The sequence below is a fragment of the Hemiscyllium ocellatum genome, chromosome 16 (genome assembly GCF_020745735.1).
Source record: "Hemiscyllium ocellatum isolate sHemOce1 chromosome 16, sHemOce1.pat.X.cur, whole genome shotgun sequence".
Lineage (NCBI taxonomy): Eukaryota > Metazoa > Chordata > Chondrichthyes > Orectolobiformes > Hemiscylliidae > Hemiscyllium > Hemiscyllium ocellatum.
In genome coordinates, this window is record NC_083416.1 from 23,594,359 (window position 1) to 23,621,008 (window position 26,650).

General features: G+C 41.1%; 1 protein-coding gene across 1 annotated transcript in view; it reads right to left on the reverse strand.

Annotated features, from left to right (window-relative positions):
* Positions 1-26,650, reverse strand: part of ctnna1 (catenin (cadherin-associated protein), alpha 1) — a 159,610-nt gene that overhangs the window by 26,556 nt on the left and 106,404 nt on the right. The window contains exons 9-14 of the mRNA XM_060837081.1: positions 13,730-13,882; positions 13,455-13,547; positions 13,046-13,202; positions 8,482-8,682; positions 3,803-3,954; positions 452-562 (exon numbers count right to left, since the gene is read on the reverse strand). Coding sequence (XP_060693064.1) covers positions 452-562; positions 3,803-3,954; positions 8,482-8,682; positions 13,046-13,202; positions 13,455-13,547; positions 13,730-13,882 — 867 coding nt within the window. The remainder of the gene's footprint in view (positions 1-451; positions 563-3,802; positions 3,955-8,481; positions 8,683-13,045; positions 13,203-13,454; positions 13,548-13,729; positions 13,883-26,650) is intronic.

Consider the following 26,650-nt stretch of genomic DNA (forward strand, 5'->3'; position numbering starts at 1 on the left):
TGTACTAAAACTGCCCAAACCCATTCTTCGGATCCTAGCAGCTGTCACTGACATTCCATCTGCTCTGGCTGCATTTAAACCAAATTCCCAGTAGATAAAGGAGGACAGTATTCTACATCCTATTTCCCATAACACTTTGATACCACACAAAAAGACATAAAAAGCTTTCAATCTCTTTGCTAAACTAAAGGAATTACTATTCCAGCCAGACAAAGGAGTTGTACGCTACAACATTCTTTGGATTGCATATTCTGCTTCAGTTGTCTATAACAGTCATCATACAATTTATAGTTGAGAAATTTTAGCCTGATTAGTAACTTTGTATACATGGAGAATAACTGGCAGCTGTACAATGTACACTTTCATCAGCTGACTCAAAGCTGAAAGGACAAATACAAGGTAATTTCTGTTACACAGTTAACATATTTATTTTAAACAGACTATTTCTCACCCTTGCACTCTGTCCATTTATAAGTTGATCTTCCTGTGTCTGGACACTAGTTCTACTTTGCACATCGAAGTCTTCAGTTTCAAAGTCAGAGTCATCCAATTCTTCAGGAGTCTAGTGGAAGAAATAAGTAATTCTATTCATATAGAAAATGGGGGAGCACAGGAAATCATGTTCGACTATACTGAATGCTAAAAGTTTATTATATATTTAATTTAGTACATGGAGTTTTCAACAGAATTTGCACCTAAGCAATTTAAAAATATCTGCAGTAGCATTAGTTTACATTAGCATCACAGCCATGGATATTTTCAATGTTAAAGAGTGTCAATAGCTACTATTCACAGCGACAGAGCAACATTCTACAAACTGTGCAATTTGTAGAAATCCTCCAATTTCTTACAATTTGTACATAACAGGTAAACAAATAAGGATTGCCTCATACTTCTATGGCTAGACTCAAACTACCTTTCACGTACAAATGAAAAAGCTAACTTTCCACAAAAAAGGAAATTACTGTAATGTAAAATCCAGGCTTTTCACCAACATTCCAAAGATAAACACCATGAAACAGCCTAAATATTTCAAAAGGTGAATTTCTAGACCACCAAAACAATATCTGACTGAAGATGGAAAAAAAAATCAGAGCTGTGTCATAAATTCAAAACACACTTCATTCTAAATTCATACATTTTGAAATTACACATTTGCAAGTTGCTCCGCATCAAAATCCAGGCCTAGAATTTAGGTTTATTGCGATTCTCTCTCTTCAATGTAATCCCTAAGATGGCGTAGCCAGTATAGAAGACTACACAGTTTTCTGCACAAATCGTTAACATTGCAAAACAGGTTTCCCCAATCCTCGGGACCATGAGAAACAGGATGCTAAAGACAAGCCTTTGGCCACCGCTCCAGTGCGAACACTTCACCATTAGAGGTTCCCTTCAAGCAGGCTCCAAAATCAGACAAGCACTTCTGAATACAACATTCAAATTCAGTTTACTTGAAAAGCTTGAACCATTTTTAAATAGTACTAAAGGAATTCACTACCATTGCTAACCTAACCAGACAACTTCACAAAATGTTTAGTCACTTTAAATAGTTAAAATCCAATTGCACAGATGAACTACAACTTACTCATGAGCTAGCTAGTTTTTTTTCCTATTGATATGGTCAGTTTTTTTCATAAAACCGTTGTTTCAGCTAGTTTTATTTCATCGAATGTTTCTTTCTCAAGACTCATTGGCAAAGGTCACCTTATAATGGCATTTTATGCCAATAATGTTTAGGCAATAACTTTTTTTAAACACATTTTTCATGAGACGCATCAATTTCACAACTGATCATATTTTATCAAATTAGCGCATTTAAATCAATGAGAAAATATTTGTAAAACAAATTTTTGCAAATTAAAAGTTACATTTTAAAATATTTTTCAATTGCTTTAGAAGTCTTGAAAGAAAAGCACTTCCAAACAGGAGCTGTGTATGCTGGAGTTGATTGTGCCCAAGGTGAATAGTAATTTTAGTTTTGTTTTGCAAAATGCTTCTCTTAACTTGTAATTAATAGCATGCTTTGCATTTTAAACATCAATTCGTGCACGTAGTTACATCTGTGAAATTTGAAAAATGTAATGAATGCTTGGCTAATTGTGATGTTATACGGTTTCTCTGGGGAAAAGGGGTAATTTTGTAGCAAAGAACAGAAAATATATTAGTCTTATGGATAAATTAATTGCTACAATGAACAGAGTTACACACTTCAGCTATTTTAATTTGAATTTCCACCAAACACTTCACCTCTGTGGTGATAATCACTCAGAGCAACATTTCACATGCCTAACATTTCTATTTGCTGCAGTTAAATACCATAAAGCTTGCTTCAAAACACTCAAAAGCCTTGAGTGACCACACTGCTGATGAGCATTAAAACCTCAAACCCCTCCAAGGCAAAACATCCTTTACCGAGTTCAGACACCAGTTAATGCACAATTGGGAAAGAATTTCATGTATTAAAGCACTCAATAATGCGAAAATATTTTAATTCAAGATGACTGCAAGTTCATACCCCAAATAAAAAGACTGAAAACATAAGTAAGGTAAACTCCCTTAGTTTTTAGTAATTGACGAGGAATGGACATCCAGTACATACTACTACAGAATCACAACAGCAGCAGTGAAGCACATCTGGCCCATAATCACAACGTATGCCTGAAAATAAGAATAGCTGAAAATGTGTTGCTGGAAAAGTGCAGCAGGTCAGGCAGCATCCAAGGAACAGGAAATTCGACGTTTCGGGCATAAGCCCTTCATCAGGAATGAAAATAAGAATAACCTATAACAAAAACAGAGGATTGCAAACCTTTGAAAAGCTCAGCAAGCTTACAGATGATTAGTTGAGACTTACAAGCCCAGGAATGAGATATGGCTGAAAAAATGTGTTGCTGGAAAAGCGCAGGTGGTCAGGCAGCATCCAAAGAGCAGGAGAATCGACATTTCAGGCATAAGCCCTTCTTCAGGAATGAAGAGGGTGTGCCAAGCAGGCTAAGAAAAAGTAGGAAGAGGGACTTGGGGGAGGGGCGTTGGGAATGCGATAGGTGGAAGGAGGTTAAGGTGAGAGTGATAGGCCAGTGAGGGGGTGGGGGCAGAGAGATCAGGAAGAAGATTACAGGTCAAGAAGGCGGTGCTGAGTCCGAGGGTTGGGACTGAGAGGGGGGGGGAGGAGGGGAAATGAGGAAGCTGGAGAAATCTGCATTCATCCCTTGTGGTTGGAGGGTTCCTCTACATGGGGGTCACAGGCCGCCTACTTGCGGAACGTTTCAGAGAACACCTCTGGGACACCTGCACTGACCAACCCAACCGCTCCATGGCTGAACACTAACTCCCCCTCCCACTCCGCCAAGGACATGCAGGTCCTTGGCCGCCTCCATCGCCAGACCATGGCAACACGACGCCTGGAGGAAGAGCGCCTCATCTTCCGCCTAGGAACCCTCCAACCACATATCTCATTCCCAATGCCCCTCCCCCAAGTCCCTCCTCCCTACCTTTTATCTTAGCCTGCTTGGCACACCCTCCTCATTCCTGAAGGGCTTATGCCTGAAATGTCAATTCTCCTGCTCCTTGGATGCTGCCTGACCTGCTGTGCTTTTCCAGCAACACATTTTTCAGCTCTGATCTCTAGCATCTGCAGTCCTCACTTTCTCCCAGGAATGGAATATGTACACTTTCTAGTCTACAAGAAATAACTCCAGTTCAAATCCTTAATCATCGGCCTGGAGTTTTCATAGGTTAGTCACAAAAAACTAATAAAAGTACATTTAGCAGAAAAAACACCCAAGAACATAAATATACCTACTCTAATCATCAATACAGCTTTCCTAATGTCTCGAATGCCATCATACACCAGTCGTGAAGCATCAATGAACTCATTTTCATCCAACTGTTGAGCAGGATTGGCACTTAGTGCTTCCACAGCCGCTTCCACCTGTTCAGTGAATCTTGGCATAACTTGATCAGAAGAGTGAATGAGTTACATCAACACACAAATGAATTATACATGCATTTTTTTTTCAAACACATGACATTCTACATCCAATTATTGAACTTCAAGATATTGCTCGTTACCATTTACTTCCATGACACAGATCCATGTCCTTTGTTCAGAAGAATTCTTAGATAGGGGATGGGAACCAAAATTGTAGTTAGAGTATTAAGGAGGTTGAGAGTTGGGAGGCCCAAAATATGGTTTCAAGGTTGCAAGAGGCTTACGCTGGCAAGCAAAAAGTCAGTTTGAAGTGCATGCACTTCAACGCCAGGAGCATCCAGAATAAGGTGTGTGAACTTGCAGCATGGGTTGGTATCTGGAATTGTACCATGTCAGAGACATGGGTAGAGCAAGGACAGGAATGGATGTTGCAGGTTCAGGGATTTAGATGTTTCAGTAACAACAGAGAAGATGGCAGAAGAGATGGGGGATATGATGTCATTAGTTAAAGGACAGTATTACAACTGCAGAAAGGATGTTTGAGGTCTCGTCAATTGAAGTAGTGTGGGCTGAGATTAGAAACAGGAAAGGAGAGGTCACTTTCTATAGGCCTCCAAATAGTTCCAGAGATGTAGAGGAAGGGATAGCAAAGATGATTCTAGATAGAAGCAAGAGTGGCAGTGTGTTGTTATAGGGGACTTGAACTGCCTAAACATTGGCTGGAAATATTCTAGTTCAAGTAATTTGGACGGGTCATTTTGTGCAGGAGGGTTTTCCGACACAGTATGTGAACAGGCCAACAAACAGTAAGGCCACATTAGATTTGGTACTGGGGAATAAACCCAGCCATGTGTTAGATTTGGAGGTAGGTGAGCACTTTGGTGATAGTGACCACAATTTAGTTAAGTTTACTTTAGCTATGGAAAGGGACAGGTATACATCAGAGGGCAAGAACTACAGCTGGGGGAAAGAAAATTACGATACGAGCAGACAAGATTTAGGTTGCATAGAATGGGAATGGAAACCGCAGGGCACGAGCACAATAGAAATGTGGCGTTTATGCAGGGAACAGCTACTGAGAGTCCTTGATAAATATGTACCTGTCAGACAGGGAGGACATTTTCCAGCACATGTGTGATGATGTACGAAGGAAGTTGAATCTCTTGTCAAGAAGAAGGAGGAATATTATGTTAGGATGAGATGTGAAGGCTCAGTTAGGGCAAATGAGAGAGTTACAAGATAGCCACGAAAGACCTAAAGAGAGAGCTAAGACGAGCAAGGAGGGGGCAAGAGAAGTTGTTGGCGGATAGGATCAAGGAAAGCCCTAAAGCTTCCCACAGGTTTAGAAGGGATATAAGAATGGACTAGAGTAAAATTATGGCCAATCAAGGACAATAGCGGAAAGTTGTGCATGGAGTCAGAGGAAATAGGGGAAGCACTAAATGAATATTTTTCGTCAGTATTCACACTGGAAAATGACAATGTTGTCGAGGAGAATACTGAGAAACAGGCTACTAGACTAGATGGGATTGAAGTTCACCAAGAGTTAGAAATTCTGAAGTGAGAGAAAATAGATAAATTACCTGGGCTGGATGGAATCCTAGGATTCTGAGAAGCCAGGGAGGAGACTGCTGAGACTTTGGTTTTGATCTTTCTGTCATCATTGACTACAGGAATAGTACCAGAAGACTGGAGGATAGTAAATGTTGCCCCCTTGTTCAAGGGCACTAAGGATGACCCTGGTAGTTACAGACCAGTAAGCCTTATGTTGGTTGTGGGTAAAATGCTGGAAAAGGTTATAAAAGAGACAGACCTTATCATCATCTTGACAGGTATAAGTTGGTTAGGGATAGTCAACACGGTTTCAAGGAGGGTAGGTCATGCCTCACAAATCTTATTCAGTTCTTGGAAGTATCCAAACAGGTGGATGAGGATAAAACAGTTGATGTGGTGCATATGGATTTCAGTAAGATAAGGTTCCCCACTGTAGGCTACAGCAAAAAACACATAGGATTGAGGGTGATTTAGTGGTTTGGATCAAAATTGGCTAGCTGAAAGACGACAGAGGGTGGTGATTGATGGGAAATGTTCATCCTGGAGTTCAGTTACTCGTGGTGTACCACAAGAATCTCTTTTGGGGCCACTGCTGCTTGTCTTTTTTATAAACTACCTGGATGAGGGTATAGAAAAATAGGTTAGTAAATTTGCAGATGACACCAAGGTCAGTACAGTTGTGAATAGTGCCAAAGGATGTTATAGGTTGCAGAGGGACATAGATAAGCTGCATAGCTGGGCTGAGGGGTGGCAAATGGAATTTAATGCAGAAAAGTATGAGGTGATTCACTTTGGGAGTAATAGGAATGTACAGTACTAAGCGAATGGTAAGGTTATTGGTAGTACAGATGAGCAAAGAGAACTCTATCCATGTACATAAATCCCTGAACATTGCCAAGGTGGATAGGGCTATTAAGGCAACATATGGTGTGTTAGCTTTTATTAGCAAAGGGATCAAATTTTCTTTGAAGTAATGCCGCAGCTGTACAAAACTCTGGTACGGCCACACTTGGGAGTATTCAGTGTAGTTCTGGTCACTGCATTATAGGAAGGACGTGGAAGCTTTGCAAAAAATTCAGAGGAGATTTACTAGGATGCTGCCTGGAATAGAGGGAAGGGTTACGAGGAAAGGTTGAGGGACTGGAGACTGTTTTCGTTAGAGAGGAGGTGGTTGAGAGGTGACTTAACTGAGACATAAAAGATAATCAGAAGGTTAGATTGGGTGGTCAGTCAGAGCCTTTTTCCTCAGATGTTGATGGCTAGTACGAAGGAGCATAGCTTCAAATTGAGGAGTAATAGATATTGGACTGATGTCAGAGGTAGCTTCTTTACTCATAGCAGGGGCAGTCTGCCTGCAACATTTGTAGACCCGCCATCTTTACTGGCATTTAAATGGTCATTGGATAGGCACATGGACGAGAATGGAATATTGTAGGTTAGATGGGCTTCAGATTGCCCTGTAAAACCAGGGCAACATTGAGGGCCAAAGGGCCTGTACTGCGCTGTAAGGTTCTATGTTCTATATTAGCGTCATTGCTGAAGAGTAAGCTAGCTCTTTCAATAGTTAGTCTTAATTAAATTTTTTCACCTTATAAAATAGTTAAAAAATTGCTGCAATTCTAAGAATGTTAACAATAGTCACAAAGGAAACAAATTAATTGTTATTTGGACCAACAGCCATTTGAAACAGTATAAGTTTACTATAATACATTTACTGAGTAAATCCTTCCTCATACATTCCAGAGGATAGCCAGGCACTGTAGGGATATGACTTTTCATATGGTGCTTTACACTTTCTCATATGCAGCTTTGTTAGCTTCCTTCTAGCAGTTCCTTTACTTACAGTAAATATCTTCCATGCTAAATAGCTGCTGTGACTCTCAGACAAGCATTGCTAAAAGCAGGCATATCAATCTGCAAAGCAGTACTATAAACAACATGCGAACACACATACTACAAATTCGGAGCAGGAGTAAGCCAGTCAGCTCACAGCACACTGCCATTCAATAAGATATGGCTGCTCTGACTACTACTCCACATTCCCACACAAAACACAATTATCTTTCACTCTTCCATTTACTGAACTGTTAATTCACTCAAGTCTACATTTTCTACCTTTTCTGATCATGGTATATTTATCATGTTGTATATTAATACGTAATGCACACAGTAGTGTTTGAACTTGGCGCAAAGTTAGGGCTCATGTCTTCTGCAATAGGTGTCAACAACATACTTCTCATTAACATGTCACACGATTCCAACATTTCTCATGAACCTCACATGCATAGAAATTATACAATTAGATTAGATTCCCTACAGTGTGGAAGCAGGTCCTTCGGCCCAACAAATCCACACCGACACACTGAAGAGTAACCCACCCAGACCCATTTCCCTCTGACTAACGCATCTAATTAGATGGCTTTGTGTATTTATTTTATATATTTACATATATCAGCCTGGTTGTCTGTAAGAAACACAATGGAATTTGTTTGCTGTGATCAAAAGGAGGCTCGAGTGGAGTATTGTTATGCAAAATGGGACCCTTGGATGATTTAAACTGGGACTTTACATTAAGCAGTGTATTTGCAGCTGCACACTTAAACTCATCTCTTAATTTTTCATACTACACTTATCCCATTCACCCATTCATCTAACAGTTCTATTAAGCAACAGATAATTTATTCCAAGTTTTACAAGATAAAGGGTTAAGTGAATTAGCCATGGTAAGCTCGGGGTTACAGGGGCAAAGGAAGGAAGAAGAAAGAAGTCAGAGGAATACACATCAGTAAGTGGGACTGTGTCTGATGGGATGCTCTGTGGAGGGAAGCCAGAGCTTGTAACTAGAAAGAAAACTGATGCAATATAGTATATACTATCAATTTAAATGACATGGGAATAGTAGACTAAATGCATGACATGGTGTGTGGACATTCTATCTAATTAGGTTACATTTGCAGCATGTAGAATGAGAGAGACTTGCAACAGTGATTTATTACCTGTATCAGACAGCAACTTGGTTGCTTCCAGAACTTTTTCAGTGTACACCCCAGGTTCATAATTGTCCATCTCTGAAGTGACAACATGGACAACTCTTGCAGCACGTCCTCGGATTGCACCGGCGGTACGGTCGAGTCCATCTACATCTTTTTCCTGGAGTGCTATAACACATTTATTTACATCTTCGAGGATGTGATTTTCTGTTAAACAAAACAAAAAGTATGTTCAATATAAATAGGCTTATTTAACTCTCTGCAAACTAAACCTAACGTTTGATAAAGTTCATCATCAGTTAGATTGCATGAGGGAGGAAAATGAAACAAGCTGTCTGCTGACATGAGCTCAACATTACATTATTGTTAGATGCAGTATTTACATTCATTCATGTCATCTCCCCCTCAACAATAGAAGGAAAATACTGGCAGATGTTGGAGATCTGAAATAAAGAGATGAGAAATTCAGTACATCTGACAGCATCTTCAGAATAATATCAGATGCAATGTTAGCTCGGTTTTTCTCTCTGGCACTCGGTTTTTACTTCTGAAGTAATGTTCATGCTTTGATAGCCTTAGCGAATTACTAAAATGCAAATATATTCAGTGATAATTGTTGTGTTTCTTAAATGACTTAAAAAGAGAGGATTCACAATGTTATAACCTCTGACTTTAATCTTGAAATCCAAAAATAAATAAGTGCAAGAAACTCTTATGAAGTCACAATATCACTCATCCACATCATTGTCTTGACTCCAGGGTATGATAATCTAACCAGGCAAAACTATTAAGAGAATAGGAAAATATGTTCTGATCACATAACAACACATGATTTCTACAGAAGGTTTCAATACGGCATGTTCAAGTCAGAATCATTGATGCCAAAGGGAAAACAGACCATGTTTAAAAACAGCAACTGTTAAGCCACATATAATTTGCAACACCAACCAGAGCACATTGTGGGGTCATGGTGGTAGTACGTAGAAGAGAGTGCGAGAGGGCGCTAGAGGGAGAGAGGGAGGGAGAGGGCGAGCGCGAGAACGAGCGAGAGAGAATGAGAGCGGGCGCGCGAGAGAGGGCGAGCGCGAGAACGAGCGAGAGAGAATGAGAGAGGGCGAGCGCGAGAACGAGCGAGAGAGAATGAGAGAGGGCGAGCGCGAGAACGAGCGAGAGAGAATGAGAGAGGGCGAGCGCGAGAACGAGCGAGAGAGAATGAGAGAGGGCGAGCGCGAGAACGAGCGAGAGAGAATGAGAGAGGGCGCGCGCGAGAGCGGGCGAGAGAGAGCGGGCGAGAGAGAGCGGGCGAGAGAGAGCGGGCGAGAGAGAGAGAGAGGGCGAGGGCGGCGAGAGAGAGAGAGAGGGCGGGCGCGAGAGCGAGAGAGAGAGCGGGCGCGAGAGCGAGCGCGCGAGAGCGGGCGCGAGAGCGAGAGCGAAAGCGGGCGCGAGAGCGAGGGCGCGAGAGAGAGAGCGCGAGGGCGCGAGAGAGCGAGCGAAAGCGGGTGCGAGAGCGAGAGCGAAAGCGGGTGCGAGAGCGAGAGCGAAAGCGGGTGCGAGAGCGAGAGCGAAAGCGGGTGCGAGAGCGAGAGCGAAAGCGGGTGCGAGAGCGAGAGCGAAAGCGGGTGCGAGAGCGAGAGCGAAAGCGGGTGCGAGAGCGAGAGGGCGAGAGCGCGAAAGCGGGCGCGAGAGTGAGAGCGCGAAAGCGCGAGAGAGAGAGCGAAAGCGGGTGCGAAGTCAGAGTAAGTGTACACATTAAGTGTAAAGAGAACTGCGTGCCAATGAACTCAATCTGTATGCTCCCAACTGGAAAACCATGAAAGAACTGGGTAAACCATTGCTGACTGAAGACCAGGTGCATGTCGTTCAAATCATACCATTAAATACTATTAAGGCTATTAAAGTTGCCAACAGGCAATACTGGATTAAGTTAGAGATGAAAACTAACCACACAGACATGGTGTGGCCTATGATGCATCCAGCTACAAAATGAAGCAGAACAAAACAACGGATAAAAACACATCCCTCCCTGATGTGTTCAGTGCATTTTATGCTCTGTTCCAACAGGTTGTTGTCAGTGGAACGACATCACCTACCCCGACAGCCTCGGACAGATCTGTTGCCTTGGTCACCACTGCAGACATCAGATTGGCTTTCTTGAGAGTGAATCCAAGTAAAGCACTGGCTGAGATACAGTCCCCAAACATGCCCTCAGATCCTGTGCAGACCAGCTCATGGAAATATTAGCTTGCATTTTCAACCTCTCTTTGTTACAACTTGCAGTCACCACTTGCTTCAAGACGACCATCATCACCCCGGGTACAAAAGGGAAATACATGCAAGTGTCTTAATTACTTCTGCCCAAATGCTCTGACCTCCATAATTATGAAGAACTTCAAGAGATTAGTCATGGACATATCCACTCTCGCCTCCCAGTCTGCCTTGATCCCCTGTAATTTACCCACCAGTGCAACAGATCCATGGCAGATGCCATCTCCCTAGCCCTACACTTATTCCTAGAACATCTGGATAAGAAGGATATCTATGGTCAGGCTTCTAATTTTTGACTAAAGCTCAACAATAACTAATCTTCAAAATTCCGACACCTTGATCGCCGCTCTGTCCTCGACTTCCTGACCAACAGACTGCAATCCGTGAGGATAGGCAACAGCAATTCCTCCACAACGATCCTCAACACACACAAGTTTGCTTTCTCAGTCCCTTGCTGCACTTAGAGTACAACCAATGACTGTGTGGCCAAATTTCATCTGAACTCCATCTACATGTTCATTGATGACACCATCTTTGTAGGTCAGATATCAACCAATGAGGAGACAGAATACAGGAAAGAGATAGAATTCTTGTATCATGGTATAAAGATAACAATCTCTCCCTCAATGTCGGCAAAACCAAAGAGCTGATCACTGATTTCATGTCCTCCTTCCTTTCTGGAGATGGTCGACAGTATCAAGTTCCCAGGAGTGATGATCATCAACAATCTGTCCTGGTCCCTCAACGTTGATGTGACGATCAAGATGACAACGTCTCTTCTTCTTCAGTAGGCTAAGGAAAGTCAGCATATCCATAAGGAGTCTTACCAACTTTTACAGATGCACCATAGAAAGCATTCTATCTGGAAGCATCAGGGCTCAGTACGACAACTGTTCCGCCCAGGGCCGTAACAAACTGCAGGAGTTGTGAATACAGCCCAGTCCATTATGCAATTTAACCTTCCATCCATTGTTCTGCAATTCTTACATTCCGATCACTTATTCTGAACAACATCTTTTCTACCTCCAGTACTCCAACCCAATTACAACACCCCCCTTGAACTATTGCATAAATGCTTCACTTCAATCCTGGTGGAGTCAACTAGACTCAAAACGTTAACTTGCTTTCTATCTATGGATGCCGCCTGACCCACTGTGATCTAAAGCATTTTGTGTTTTCAGTTCAGATTCCAGCATCTGCAATAATTTGCTCCATCTACACTTCTCACTGCCTTGGGGAGGCAGCCAACATTAAAGACCCCTCCCACCTCAATTATAATCTCTTCCAACTTGTGCTATCGGGCAGAAGGTCCAAAAGCTTAAACACATGTACCAACAAGAACAGCTTTCTCTCCACTATTATTAGACTTCTGAATGGACCTCAAATTCCAAATCAAATGTTGATCTTGTACACCTTCTTTGCAACTAAAACATTGTATTCCTCGCTCTGTTTAATCACCTTGTGATTTTTGTTTGGTATTGTCTGTCTGCACTGCACACAAAATAAACCTTTCATTGTACCTTGGTACACATGACAATAATAAATCAAATCAAACATGGAAAGGTTTGGGGTGCAAGAGGAATGAGGTATTAATGAGAATTCGAATAACCATGGGTGGGTAACACATTTTTGGTTGGGTATTTCCGATCTGATCTATGGTCAGGGACATAAAGATACAACTGTAAGTGAGATAGGTAAGGGGATCAAGAAGGCATAAATGGTTAGATCTCGGGCCTTGCAAAAGAACAGGTTTGAGCTTCTTTCAGCCATAAGGATGGGAGACACTGCAGCATCGATTCGCAGAATGCTGTTGCAAGGCATTTAAACCATTCAGTATTTAAAATATGCTAACAATACAGGGACGCTTGTGTTACTCCCTTCAAGTATAATGGCACTATTAACAAAATATGAGATAATACAGATTAATGATGTTATACATGTGGTTCAAAATTAACTTGCAACGACATTCAATTAAGCAATGACAGCATCTACAAAAGGTTCTACATTTGTTATCTTTTCGGTCACACCACAGGAAAGATATCAAACTCTCACACACCAGGTCGTGATTAGTAATGATTTCACCATATTTGGAATTAAAGTACAGAAACCAGAATAGTGACAAGCACCCATTAGTTTGAGTAGAACTTTAAGCATTAACTCATGGTTTCATATTAAACTTTGTGCATCCACTTTAAGTGCATTTTTAAAAGATTCAGTTAGTGAATAATTGTTAATTCTCATTTTATTTACAATCACATGGCATTTGATGTCCCATAACTGGAATGGTTCATTAAACAAAATATACCTGAAACACACAGGAAGTCATCAATAGAAGTAATGTCATCCACAGCATCTGTCAGCACACGCACTTGTTTCTCCCATAATTCTTTAAAGAGATCCATGTTATCCTGAGCCACTTTACTCTGAGGTTTAGCAGCCAAGGCCAATGCAGCGTTTATGACCTAAAAAGAACACACTGGTAACTAAACGTTACTAATGTTACGTTCTGGAGTAACAGGAGTCACTTATGGCTCAAAAATTTAGAAAAAGATGAAAACATAAAACTTGCAGCCTCTCAAGAGTATCAATACATCTTGACAGAAATATCAAACAAAAAAAAAGTGACTTTGCCTTTTAATCAACAAAACACATCAAAACCGAGAAAATAGCTTCTGCTGAAATTTTAGATGAAACATGCTACGGTGATGTCAAACCTGTGGGCAAAGGCCTTCCAGCTGAGTGGCTGCCATGCGAACTAGTTTCACACCATCTTCATTGTTGGAAATAGAGCAAGCAAGATTGGCAACCTACAAAAATTGAAGTAAATATAAATTTATAATACATCAATTTTGTTGAATAATCAGGCTACTAAATAGATTACTTTCTGTGGTCAAGAGTGCATACATATAAGCTCGAAGTACTGAAAAGATATTTGCTGTTAACAGAGATTGACATGGGTGATTCAGAAATTTTGAAACTCTGTACTTACTTCAACCAATTTGCTGGCATGGTCACGAAAAACTTGGGCATACTCTTTCACTTCTTTTTCATTGCCATTCTTGGCTGCCTCAATCAAAACCAGAAGGGGAACATTGGTCTCCAAGAAAGAATCTGATACATGGTCCATGACCGCTTTCCTCAGCTGGTAAAGGTAACAGAAATCAAAGCTCAAGAATGAACAGTAAAAATATTGCAATGCTTGCTCTCAGTAAACAATTTTAGTCCAAAGTAACAGCTAAGTTGCACAATTACATTAGTTCAATACTTCAAATTCATTTATTCATAAGCATTATGTTTTATACTCTTCAATTTTTTCAACATAATTGATTAAAAAGTTCTCTCTTTCCCAGAGCAAGGTATTGCCGAGAGCTTGTTAGCAAATGCACTGCATGCTAAAATAAACTTCTGATATCAGCTTCCTAAGCTGGCAATATTTTATTGCTCAAGAGCCTTTTAGACTAATTTTAGAAAGATGTTCACTATGATCATTGACAGCCAGCAAAATTTCCACATTAGTTTTGGCTAGGATTTCATCCACTGAGGCTTGCCTTTATTCTAACCACAGTACCTCTATTATGCATCGTAAGTGACTGAGAATTCAATGACTTCCTGCCACATTTAACGAAAAACAAAAAGTAAAGTCACTATACTGATGGACTTCCCACAGGGCACACAAGCAACAGTCAAAAGGAATTGTAGTACCCAATTGTGCTTTTCTTGAAAATTTAGGGAGATCATCTATATTAGTCTTTGTGAAGAAATACATTGTGTATTTCTGATAAATAGCAGCAATCATACATCCATAATTGCAATACGTTTACACAATGCAAGCGGGGAGCATATTGTTCGGATAATTGAACATTCAGATAACTGATCTGATGGCAGCAGGGAGTGGCCCAAGCAACGGGACCTTGAGACCTTGTTCAGATAACTGAGTTTGTGCTGTATTAGTTAAAAATAGAAACATAATGTGAATATTTAAAGCATTAGAAATAAAGGCAGTGAACTAGAAGGTATACATTACAGGAGCAAATTACTGCAGATGCTGAAATCGGGCAGCTTTAATGAAGAGTCATCCAGACTCAAAACGTTGGCTTGCTGTCTCTCCATGGATGCTGTCTGATCCACTGCGATATCCAGCAATTGTTGCTTTCAGAAGATATACATGAAAGAAACTAAAAATCTAAGCAGTTTTAATTCCCACATTTTCAGAAAAGATAGATCACAGCTTCTAGGATTATAGGCTAGTTTTCCAGGTTTTAAGGTGGTACAGACTTTGGAACAATGCCCAAGCACCAGTACTTTTCTGCTCTTAAGGGGGATTGCAAGTAGATTTGACAAGCCATATCCACTTCAGACCATGCTCTTTAGGAATTCTGGACAGATGCCACCAAGACCGTCAACCTCCCAAATTTGGTGATGACCACTGTGTTCACCCCTGATTGTGAAATCAACTGAAATGATAGCATTTGGCTGTGTTTAAAAAGTTTTTTTAAAAACTATTTATTTTCCTGGTGCTGAATGGTGCCTTTGGAGATAGTCAGGAAGTTCTCTCAAGTGGCATTGAGTGCAAGCAAAATCTCACTTTTGGGGCCAGCATAGTATACATACTGTAGTGTATACATGTGCAATACTTCTGGCAGTTCGTATTTTTAGGAATCTAGCGGTCACAGTGGTTTGGGTGAAATTTATTTGCTGAATCATATTCTTGGCAGTTCTCATTAAAGGTAGCTCATTAAACCTGTAGTAGTTATTGGCACCTCTATTCTAGAAATACAATGTTCACTTTTTCTTGCAAGTGGGGGTGTCCTCAAAAGGTTTTACAGGAAATAATTAGTGGCTGTCCTTCGCTGTTATTGGTTAGGAATCAGAGGTCTGATGAATATTCCTTTCTCTATTGCCAGTACAAAAGTTATCTGGTTCTTTGGCATTGTAGATTAATTGGATAGCAGAAGCCAATGAGAAGTCATCCAGTTGCTGGTCGTCCCATATGTAGTGGCAGCTGCTGAAATCACAAATGCAGATGGCTAGGTGGGTGTTATTTGGTAGGATGATGATTACATCCTTGGCAGCTTGTAAAAGAGCTACATGTCTAGTCCTATTTTGATGAAGAATAAAAAGTTATCTGATGTGATCACTTTAGCTTCAGTATTCAGGTCAATCCAAATGAATCTAAACACGATGATACATGGCATTTCACAAATGTCAAATCCATGGACCAGCAGGAGTTGGGTTAAGGTGAAGAGATTAACATTCTTGCCCTCCCAAGAACCAAATGTGTCCCAAGTTCCTTTGGTAGGAGTCCAAACCTTGCTCTAAACAATCAATCAAACAGTTGATGCATAATGTGGTCTGGACCAGTTACCTTATTTGGTTTGTTATACCTCATAAGGATGACCCTGGTAGTTACAGTTATGCCTCATTGGGATAGCATGCTATTCACAAAATCATCACAACAGATCAAAAAAATTAAGAACATGCAGATTTCCCTAATACAGTCAACGTACAGATTTAGGTTGACACAAAGCACTGACTAAGTTTCCGTAATACAAAGTATTACTCAGAGTCAAAGAGATGAACAGCTGGGAAACAGAACCTTTGGATCAACTCGTCAATGCCGACTAGATAGCCTAAATTACTCTAGTCCAATTTGCCTACATTTGGGCTATATCCCTCTGGACCCTTTGTATTCATATAGTTATCCAGGTGCTTTTTAAGTGTTGTAATTATACAAGTCTCCATCACTTCCTCTGGCAGCTGATTTCATATGCACGCACCACCCTCTGTGTGAATTAGTTACCCCTTAGGTCCCTTTTAGATCCTTCTCATACCTTAAACCTATGCCCTCTAGCTTTGGACTCCCATACCCTGGGGAAAAGACCTTGGCAATTTATGGTATCTTTGCACCTCACGATTTTATAAACCTCTGTCACCCCTCAGCCTCCGATGCTCCAAGGAAAACAGCCCCAGCCTATTCAGCCTCTCCTTACAGATCAAATCCTCCAACCCTAGCAACTTCATTGTAAATCTTTTCTGCATCCTTTCACGTTTCATGACATTCTTTCTATAGCAGAGACCAGAAATAAATGCAGTATTCCAATAGTGGCCTAACCAACGTCCTGTACAATCGCAACATGACTTCCCAACTCCTGTATTCAATGCACTGCCCAATAAAGACAAACATATCAACGGCCTTCTCCTACCCTACCAACCTTGGAAATTCTACTTTCAAGGAACAACGATCTGCATTCCAGGGTCTCTGTTCAGCAACACGCCCCAGAACCTTGTGTGTGTATATGTCCTGCCCTAATTTCACCTTTCCAAAATGCAGCACCTAACATTTATCTAAAATGAACTCCATTTGCCACTCCACAGCCCACTGGGCCATTTGATTAAGGTCCTATTCTACTGAGGTAACCTTCTTCACTGTCCACCACACCTCCAATTTTGGCATTATCTGCCAACTTACTAACCATACCTATGTTCACATCCAAATCATTTTATACAAATGACAAAAAGCAGAGGATCCAGGAACAATCCTTGTGGCACACTGCTGGTCACAGTCTTCCAGTCTGAAAAGCAACCCATTATTACCCTCTGCCTTCTACCTTCAAGTCGGTTCTGTAACCGAATTGCTCTGATCTAACCTTGCTAGCCTGTATACAGGAGGAAACTAGTTGAATGCCTCTTGCCCTTTTCTCTTCCTATGTTGTTAGTTCCAACATGTACATCAACCTCCTGCTGGTACCTCTCCTCGGAGGATATCCTGCACCCTCTCCAGGATGTCCTTGATCCTGGCATCAGGGTGGCAACACACCATTCTGACATCTCATGGTCAACCACAGATATGTCTGTCTTTCCTTCTGACCAAAAAGAGTCCGCAATCACATTTTACTGCTTGGAAGCTGATGTACCCCTTGTCACATTAGAATCTGTCTCAGTACCAACAGACTGGCAGTCCTTTAGATTAGATTACTTAGTGTGGAAACAGGCCCTTCGGCCCAACAAGTCCACACCGACCTGCCGAAGCGCAACCCACCCATACATTTACCCCTTACCTAACACTACGGGCAATTTAGCATGGCCAATTCACCTGACCCGCACATCTTTGGACTGTGGGAGGAAACCCACGCAGACACGGGGAGAACATGCAAACTCCACACAGTCAGTCGCCCAAGTCAGGAATTGAACCTGGGTCTCAGGCGCTGTGAGACAGCAGTGCTAACCACTGTGCCACTGTGCCGCCCCGCCGCCCCTAAATGTAGTCGTTTGCTACATTCCCCTGAGAATTCCTCATCTCCTACCTTTTCCAAAACAGCATACTTGTTTGAGATGGGGGATACCCACAGGAGACTTCTGCACGACCTGTTTCTCTTTCCTCACTTTCATGGGCATAACCTGACTGTATCTGTGGTTTTCTACTAGAAACTAGAAAAAGAAACATGGGTGCAGTGGGCAGAGGGAAAGACTGGGAATGTAGTTCAGTGGTTCCTGTTCACAACATTTGTTGAAATGATTCTTACAGGAGAAAGTGAGGACTGCAGATGCTGGAGATCAGAGCTGAAGATATGTTGCTGGAAAAGCGCAAGTCAGGCAGCATCCAAAGAGCAGGAGAATCGACGTTTCGGGCATGAGCCCTTTCTTCATTCCTGAAGGAGGGCTCATGCCCGAAACGTCGATTCTCCTGCCCTTTGGATGCTGCCTGACCTGCTGCGCTTTTCCAGCAACATATTTTCAGCTGAGATGATCCTTATGCCAACAGAATGCTGCTTCTCTACCTTTCTTCTCTGGGTGTTTACACGTTAGTTCACATACATGTAGGTCTCTGAATTACTAAAAATCACAGCTTACAGCCTTTAAGTAAAAAATAAACTAGTTTACTTCAGGCTTAAGATGGTTTGAACAGCAGAGAACAGCGATGGCTTCTAAGCTTGCATAGATTTGATGGATTCTCTCCGTCTTCTTCACAGTCCCAAGCTGTTCAGCTACCAGGGAACCAATAACTTGTTGCCAAGCAGAATGCCTTTGTCATAGATAATTGGTCACTAGTCCACAGAACAATCTACTGCTGACTAAATCTCCATTTGTACGGAGCCTTTGGCTCCAGCTCGTCTGCAAGACATGTCCTTTTGTTTGACCGAGCACCCGTGTAAACAGTATCACGTTACTTGCCTTCAAAACTGCAATGGTGTTTTGGCAATCCTTAGTTTTAAAAACTGTTTTTCTTCCCTCATTTTAGTCCACAATAAAAATACAGAATGAGCAAGTTTGTCCTTACAACTAGAGTTCTGAAAAGGTACTTAAAAAATATGAGGGGATCAAATTTGGATTATAAGATTGGAAAGACGTAATTTGGTGGCAAGTTATTAAACTGGCGTCCCCTTTTTGCCCTCCTGATTTCCCTCTTAAACATACTCCTATTTCCTTCATACTCTAAGGATTCACTTGATCTATCTTGTCTATACCTTACATATGCTTCCTTCTTTTTCTTAATCAAACCCTCAATTTCTTCAGTTAAAAATCCCACAACACCAGGTTATAGTCCAAAAGGTTCAATTGTCGGACTATAACCTGGTGTTGTGGGATTTTTAACTTTGTACACCCCAGTCCAACACTGAAATCTCGAAATCAATTTCTTTAGTCATCCAGCATTCCCTATACCTACCAGTCTTTCCTTTCACCTTAACAGGAATATACTCTCTCTGGATTCTTGTTACCTCATTTCTGAAGGCTTCCGATTTTCCAGCCGCCATTTTACCTGCGAACATCTGCCCCCAATCAGCTTTCGAAAGTTCTTGCCTAATACTGTCAAAATTGGCCTTTCTCCAATTTAGAGCTTCAACTTTTAGATCTGGTCTATCCTTTTCCATCATTATTTTAAATCTAATAGAATTATGGTCGCTGGCTCTAAAGTGCTCCCCCACTGACACCTCAGTTCCCCTACCCTGCCTTATTTCCCACATAAGAGTGGATAAATCCCCAGAACCTGATCAAGTGTATCCTAGAACTCTGTGGGAAGCTAGGGAAGTGATTGCTGGGCCTCTTGCTGAGATATTTGTATCATTAGTCACAGGTGAGGTGCCGGAAGACTGGAGGTTGGCTAACGTGATGCCACTGTTTAAGGAGGGTAGTAAGGACAAGCTAGGGAACTATAGACCAGTGAGCTTGACGTTGGTGGTGGGCAAGTTGCTGGTGGGCAAGTTGCTGGAAGGAATCCTGAGGGACGAGATGCACATGTATTTGGAAAGGCAAGGACTGATTAGGGATAGTCAACATAGTTTTGTGCATGGGAAATCATGCCTCACAAACTTAATTGAGTTTTGTGAGGAAGTAACAAAGAGGATTGATGAGGGCAGAGTGGTAGATGTGATCTATATGGACTTCAGTAAGGCATTCGACAAGGTTCCCCATGGGAGACTAGTTAGCAAGGTTAGATCGCATGGAATACAGAGAGAACTAGCCACTGGATACAGAACTGGCTCAAAAGGTAGAAGTCAGAGGGTGGTGGCGGAGGGTTGTTTTTCAGACTGGAGGACTGTGACCAGTGGAGTGCCACAAGAATCGGTGCTGGGTCCTCTACTTTTTGTCATTTATATGAACGATTTGGAGGTGAGCGTAGAGGTATAGTTAGTAAGTTTGCAGATGACACCAAAATTAGAGGTGTAGTAGACAGCGAAGAGAGTTCGCTCAGATTTCAACAGGATCTGGACCAGATGGGCCAATGGCTGAGAAGTGAGTTTAATTCAGATAAACGCGACTTGCTGCATTTTGGGAAAGCAAATCTTAGCAGGACTTATACACTTTATGGTAAGGGGTAAAAACAATGACTGCAGATGCTAGAAACCAGATTCTGGATTAGTGGTGCTGGAAGAGCACAGCAGTTCAGGCAGCATCCAAGGACCAGCGAAATCGATGTTTCGAGCAAAAGCCCTTCATTAGGAATAAAACTTTATGGTAAGGTCCAAGGGAGTGTTGCTGAACAAAGACTTTGGAGTGCAGGCTCATAGCTCCTTGAAAGTGGAATCGCAGGTAGATAAGATAGTGAAGGCGGCATTTAATATGCTTTCCTTTATTGGTCAGAGTATTGAGTTCAGGATTGGGAGGTCATGTTGCGGCTGTACAGAACATTAGTTAGGCCATTGTTGGAATACTGCGTGCAATTCTGGTCTCCTTCCTATCGGAAAGATGTTATGAAACTTGAAAGGGTTCAGAAAAGATTTACAAGGATGTTGCCAGGGTTGGAGGATTTGAGCTATAGAAAGAGGCTGAACAGGCTAGGGCTGTTTTCCCTGGAGCGTCGGAGTGACTGCCTGCGTGGAGTTTGCACATTCTCCCAGTGGTTTGCGTGGGTTTCCTCCCACAACCCAAAGATGTGCAGGTTTGGCAAATTGGGCATGCTAAATTGCCCATAGTATTCAGGGATGTGTAGGTTAGGTATATTAGTCAGGGGTAAATGTAGAGTTACAGGGTAGGGGAATGAGTCTGGTAGGGTTATTCTTTGGAAGGTCGGTGGGACTTGCTAGGCCAAATGGCCCATTTCCACACTGTAGGGATTCTATGAAAACACCTGGATGTTACCTGGACAGGCTTTATCAACAGCAGACTAAAAGTGAAAACCATTTGAATCTGATCTACAAAACACATGGAAACATCATGAACAGCCTGAACATGCTGTACCACAACTGCGGTCCTAGTCAAGTGTAAGTGTATACTGCTGCACATTGTCTGCAGAACCAAGGCGCAACTGTCGCAGACATGAGCTAAATGTCATGTGGACAGCTAAACTGTCAGGCATGGGGTTTAGATCAGAGTGGTGCTGGAAAAGCACAGCAGGTCAGGCAGCATCTGAGGAGCAGGAAAATCGATGTCTCTGGCAAAAACCCTTCATCAGGAATAGGAGCATGAAGCCTCCAGAGTGGACCTGGGGGCTGCAGAGCAAGAGCGAGAGACTCTCAGATTCTTGGGGAGAGAGGAGGACAACTTCTTCAAGGTAGGCATCCTTGCAAGGGGATTCGCACTAAGGTTAAAATCAACTAGGCAAAAGTGAGGACTGCAGATGCTGAAAACCAAGAGTTTAGATCAGAGTGGTGCTGGCAGGCAGTCCACTCAAACTGTCACGTACTGTCGCACATTCAGGCGGTCACAAGTTTTTTGAGAGATGGAATTTCCTGAGTCACAAATGATTTTTCCTTTCATAAAAGGGTCACAAAGCTAAAGTATTTTAAAAAAATACATTTTAGGAATAAGCTAAAATTAATGCTAGTTAGGAACCCACATTCCCTAGATGTATGAACTAACAGGATGCCTCCAACATAAAGAACCACATCTTATCACTGACCCAAGCAGAGATCTCTTGACTGTGGACAGTAGAGTCAATAAAGTTCAAGATAAATTTTAAAAGTTGAAAGGTGATGAGGACACCTACTGTACAACAGACGGTGGCAAACATAACCCCATTGTTTAAAAAGGGAGGAAAAGAAGAGAAAGAGAGCCACAGTCCAACATTGCGTCTGAAATGCATAATGTATGAAGGACATAAATAGGGTAGACAGTAAACACGTTTACCCTTGATGGAGAGATCAATAACCACAGAGCACAGGTTTAGGGTAAGGGTCAGGTGGTTTAGATGGAATATAAAGAATATGTTTTTCACCCAGAGGATGGTAGGAATCTGGAACTCACTGCCTGTAAAGGGTAGTAGAGGCAGAAATGTTCATAACATTTAAGGTATTTAGATGTACTCTTGCAATGCTGAGATATACAAGGCTATGGACTAAGTGCTAGAAATGGATTAGAATAGTTAGGTAGTTGTTATTAACTGGCGCAGACAGGATGGGCCATTGGGCCTTTTTTTGTAGATCTGTTTCGCAGAGTGAAAATGTTCACTCTTAAATCTCAAAGCCTCCTACAATTCACCTTAAAATTATGCCCCCTTTATTGTTGACACGTTATCATTCATCCTGTCCATGGATTTAATGCACTTCAAAAATGGATTCCTTCCCTCAGCCTTCTCGGTTTTAAAGAAAGCAACCTAAATCTAGCCCAATTCATTGGAGTTTAGAAAAATGGGGTGGTGGCGGTGGGGTCCAATTGTAACATATAACATTCTAACTGAGCTGGTCAGACTAGGTCCAGAGAGAATGCTATCCCTGATTGTCCCCTGGTTCTAGGGCTCTCCAATTTCAGGTCACATGGTCCATTTTGGTCCATACGAGGAAAACTTTCTTTACTCTACAGAGTAGTGAACCTGTGGGATGTCCTACCATAGAAGGTTGTGGAGGCCAAGTCACTGAATATATTCAAGAAAGATATGGATACATTCTTAGATGCTGCCACTGCTTCTTATTCTAAATACCTCAAATCCGTGCCCTTTGGTTCTCAATACTTCCACCAATATAAACAGTTTATCTATCAACACTGTCCAGACCCAAAATCTTGAAGACTTCTTCAATCTCTCTTAGCATTCTCTTCTCAAAATAGAAAACCCTGACCTTCTCTAATCCTTTAATGTAACTGAAGTTCATTGTTTCTGGCATTATTCTCCAATGAAAAAGGAACTTCTTAGGTCACATTCTAATTAGCAGCAAGACAAATAGGACATTCAAACTTTTAAAAAAACTAAGTCCAAGATATCAAAGCAAACTTCGTCAAATCAAGAAGCATTTTCATAAACAATGGCAGAGTTTGTGTGAACCAGATTAGAAAACCACAAGGTTTTGGTTAGTATTGCTTTACCAGTGTACTGCACATCTAACAAAGTAAGATGCAATGCTACATTTGGTTCCTTTAACTGAAGAAATAAGGAATGTGATGTTAGGACAACATCTGGGAAATAGTGACCATTAAATTCGATTCACAAAGATTTGTAATTATGTCATGTTCAAAGTATTTTACAGCAATGAAGTATTTTAAAATGTAGTCACTGCTGTGGTGTAGAAAATTCAACAGGCAATTTGTGCACACAAACATTCATGACTGACAAATGTGATAACTAAATAATAAAACTTTTTTTACTTGCTGGTTGAGGAATAAATATCAGCCAGGGTCGTGGGACTAACGCCCTTGTTAATGGTAATAGAATAGGTGCAACACAGTCACAGACTTGAGCTCCACCAAATTTATTCAGCTTTTTCACGGAACCTTTTTTTAAAAAGGAGATAGTGGAATTGCAAGAGTATCCAAATAAGATGAGGGAGCGGCAGCAGAAGGGACAGATGTTCAAGTGGATTATAAAAGTTGACAGAGCATGAGGTAGGAGAGTTACCAGTCCAAGTGGTACACCCTCAAGCAATCTTAGGAGATTAGTCATTTATAGCAACAAATAGCCTTATGTCACCATTTCACACTAGGTTACAAATTTACTGCTAAATTAAAGGCAATTTTGCACTAATAACTCATACCCATTAAAGAGTCAATTGAGACTTTGCAAATTAATTCCTCATAGAACCTTTATAATAAGCAGAGAACAGTCATCCTCTCAGTCTGGACCACATCTTATTTTGAAGATTTTTTTTCCAATCCTAATAATTGGAAATAATTTTATTCTAGACTAAAACTGCTCTATCGTTTGAAACAGGTGATTTTGCAAGTAATTAATCATTAATTCATTACCACTTATGGAACAGTTGAATTGGGTTCTCAATTCAATATTTTAATTATACTTTAATCAATTTAAGTATATTATTCTATAATTTAACAACCTTTTGGTACTGAACAACAAGCTGGAAAGACAGACAAGACTTGAATAAATATAACAGCTTTCATGGCCTCAGGATATCCCAATGTGCTTTATAAGCAATGAGGTTTCTATTTGAACTAAAGTCACTGCTGTAATGTGGAACATGCTGCATTCAATTTCCACACATTAAATTCTCACACATCAGCATAATAACCAGATAGGTTTTTCTGTGACATTGATTGAAGTATGAATTTTAGCCAGTGAGCCTAAAAATCCTTTGTACTTCTTTGAATCATGCAGGGGGACCTTTAATTTCCTCTTTGGTTTAATACCTTATCAGATAAATAGCATCTTTGCCAGTGTGGCACATTTCAGTACTGTACTGGAATATCAGCTAAGTTTCTATGTTCAAGTCTTGGGTATGGGCTTTAAATGCAAATCCTCATGCAGAGGTGGAAGTCATTCTAATGAACCAATAACAAATTCCAGTTGTAGTCAAATGTATCTCAAACAAAAACTGTGCAAGCATCTGAATTTACAGTCATAGAGACATACAGCACAGAAACAGACCCTTCGGTCCGACTCGTCCATGCCAACCAGATACCCCAACCTAATCCAATTCCATATGCCAGCACGTGGCCCATATCCTTTAAACCCTTCCTATTCATATACCTATCCAGATGCCTTTTGAATGTACTAGCCTTCACCACTTCCTCTGGCAGCTCATTCCACACACACATCATCCTCTGCGTGAAAAAGTTGCCCCTTAGGTCCCTTTTATATCTTTCCCCTCTCATCCTAAACCTGTGTCTTCCAGTTCTGGACTCCATTCTGAAAAACAACCCTCCACCACCGTCTTTTACCTTCGAGCTAGTTCTGTATCTAAATGGCTAGTTCGCCCTGTATTCCACAAGATCTAACCTTGCTTACCAGTTTCCCATGAGGAAACTTGTAGAACGCCTTACTGAAGTCCATATAGATCGCGTCCACCGCTCTGCCCTCACTCCTTTTTGTTACTTCTTCAAAAAACTCCATCAAATTAGAGAGACATGATTTCCCATACACAAAGCCATGTTGACTATCCCTAATCAGTCCTTGCCCTTCCAAATACGTGTAAATCCTGTCCATCAGGATTCCCTAACAACAATTTGCCCACCACTGACATCAGGCTCACTGGTCTATAGTTCCCTGGCTTGTCCTTACCACCTTTCTTAAATCATAGTATCACGTTAACCAACCTCCAGTCTTCTGGCCCCTCACCTGTGACTATTGATGAAACAAATATCTCAGCAAGAGGCCCAGCAATCACTTTCCTAGCTTCTCACAGAGTTCTGATCAGGTCTTAGGGATTTTTCCCACCTTTATGCGTTTCAACACATCCAGCACTTCCTCCTCTGTAATATGGATTAACTGCTATTACTTTAAATTTTAAAAAACATATTTTAGCTTTAGATAAACTTGGCTTCACAATGATCAGTCTGACCTCTGCATGGAATTACACATATTTTCTTAAACACTGTCCAAATTAGAATTGCTCCAACTCCAGATTATGTCAAGTTAAGTATGAATTTAAACAGCTGACCATATTCGAAACACAATCTACTTTCTGAATGCATATTTTGAGTGGTACTCCTGCCACACTGGAGGGTTTCGTTTTTAGCAGACAGCAAAAATAGTGATTGCCACATTGACTTGTTTTAGTTTTTAGCACAAGCAAAGATTTTAGAAGTCAAGTCAACAGGTGTGACATCTTGGCTGCACAGGCCATTTTCAACGCTGGACATCCTATAAATTACAGGTTAAAAATACAATATACAGTTTAGACCCAGAAATCAAGGTTGTCTTAAATAACTATTGGTACTTAACCTATTTTTAAACTGTCTTTCAACTATGGTTACTTTTGACATAATCACCAAGATAGAAGCCTTCATTAGTTTTATCCCCCATCTATGCAGAGACAAAATTCAATTTTGTTTAATCTATTTTAATCGGTTTCTATTCTAAGCATTAACACAAAGTGCACCAGGACCCACTGTGCATCTTGGAACTTCCGATTTTCATGGGCTGATGCAGGATGTGGTTTCAGAAGGTGTGTGGAATGCTTTTGTTAGTCAGAGGATAAAGATTGGCCCCATGGAAGTTGAAGTTCCTGTCAATATACTTCCAAATTCCACACAAGGTTTAAATTGGTGAATACCTAAATATTTGGTTAACACTGTCCTTAAAATGATT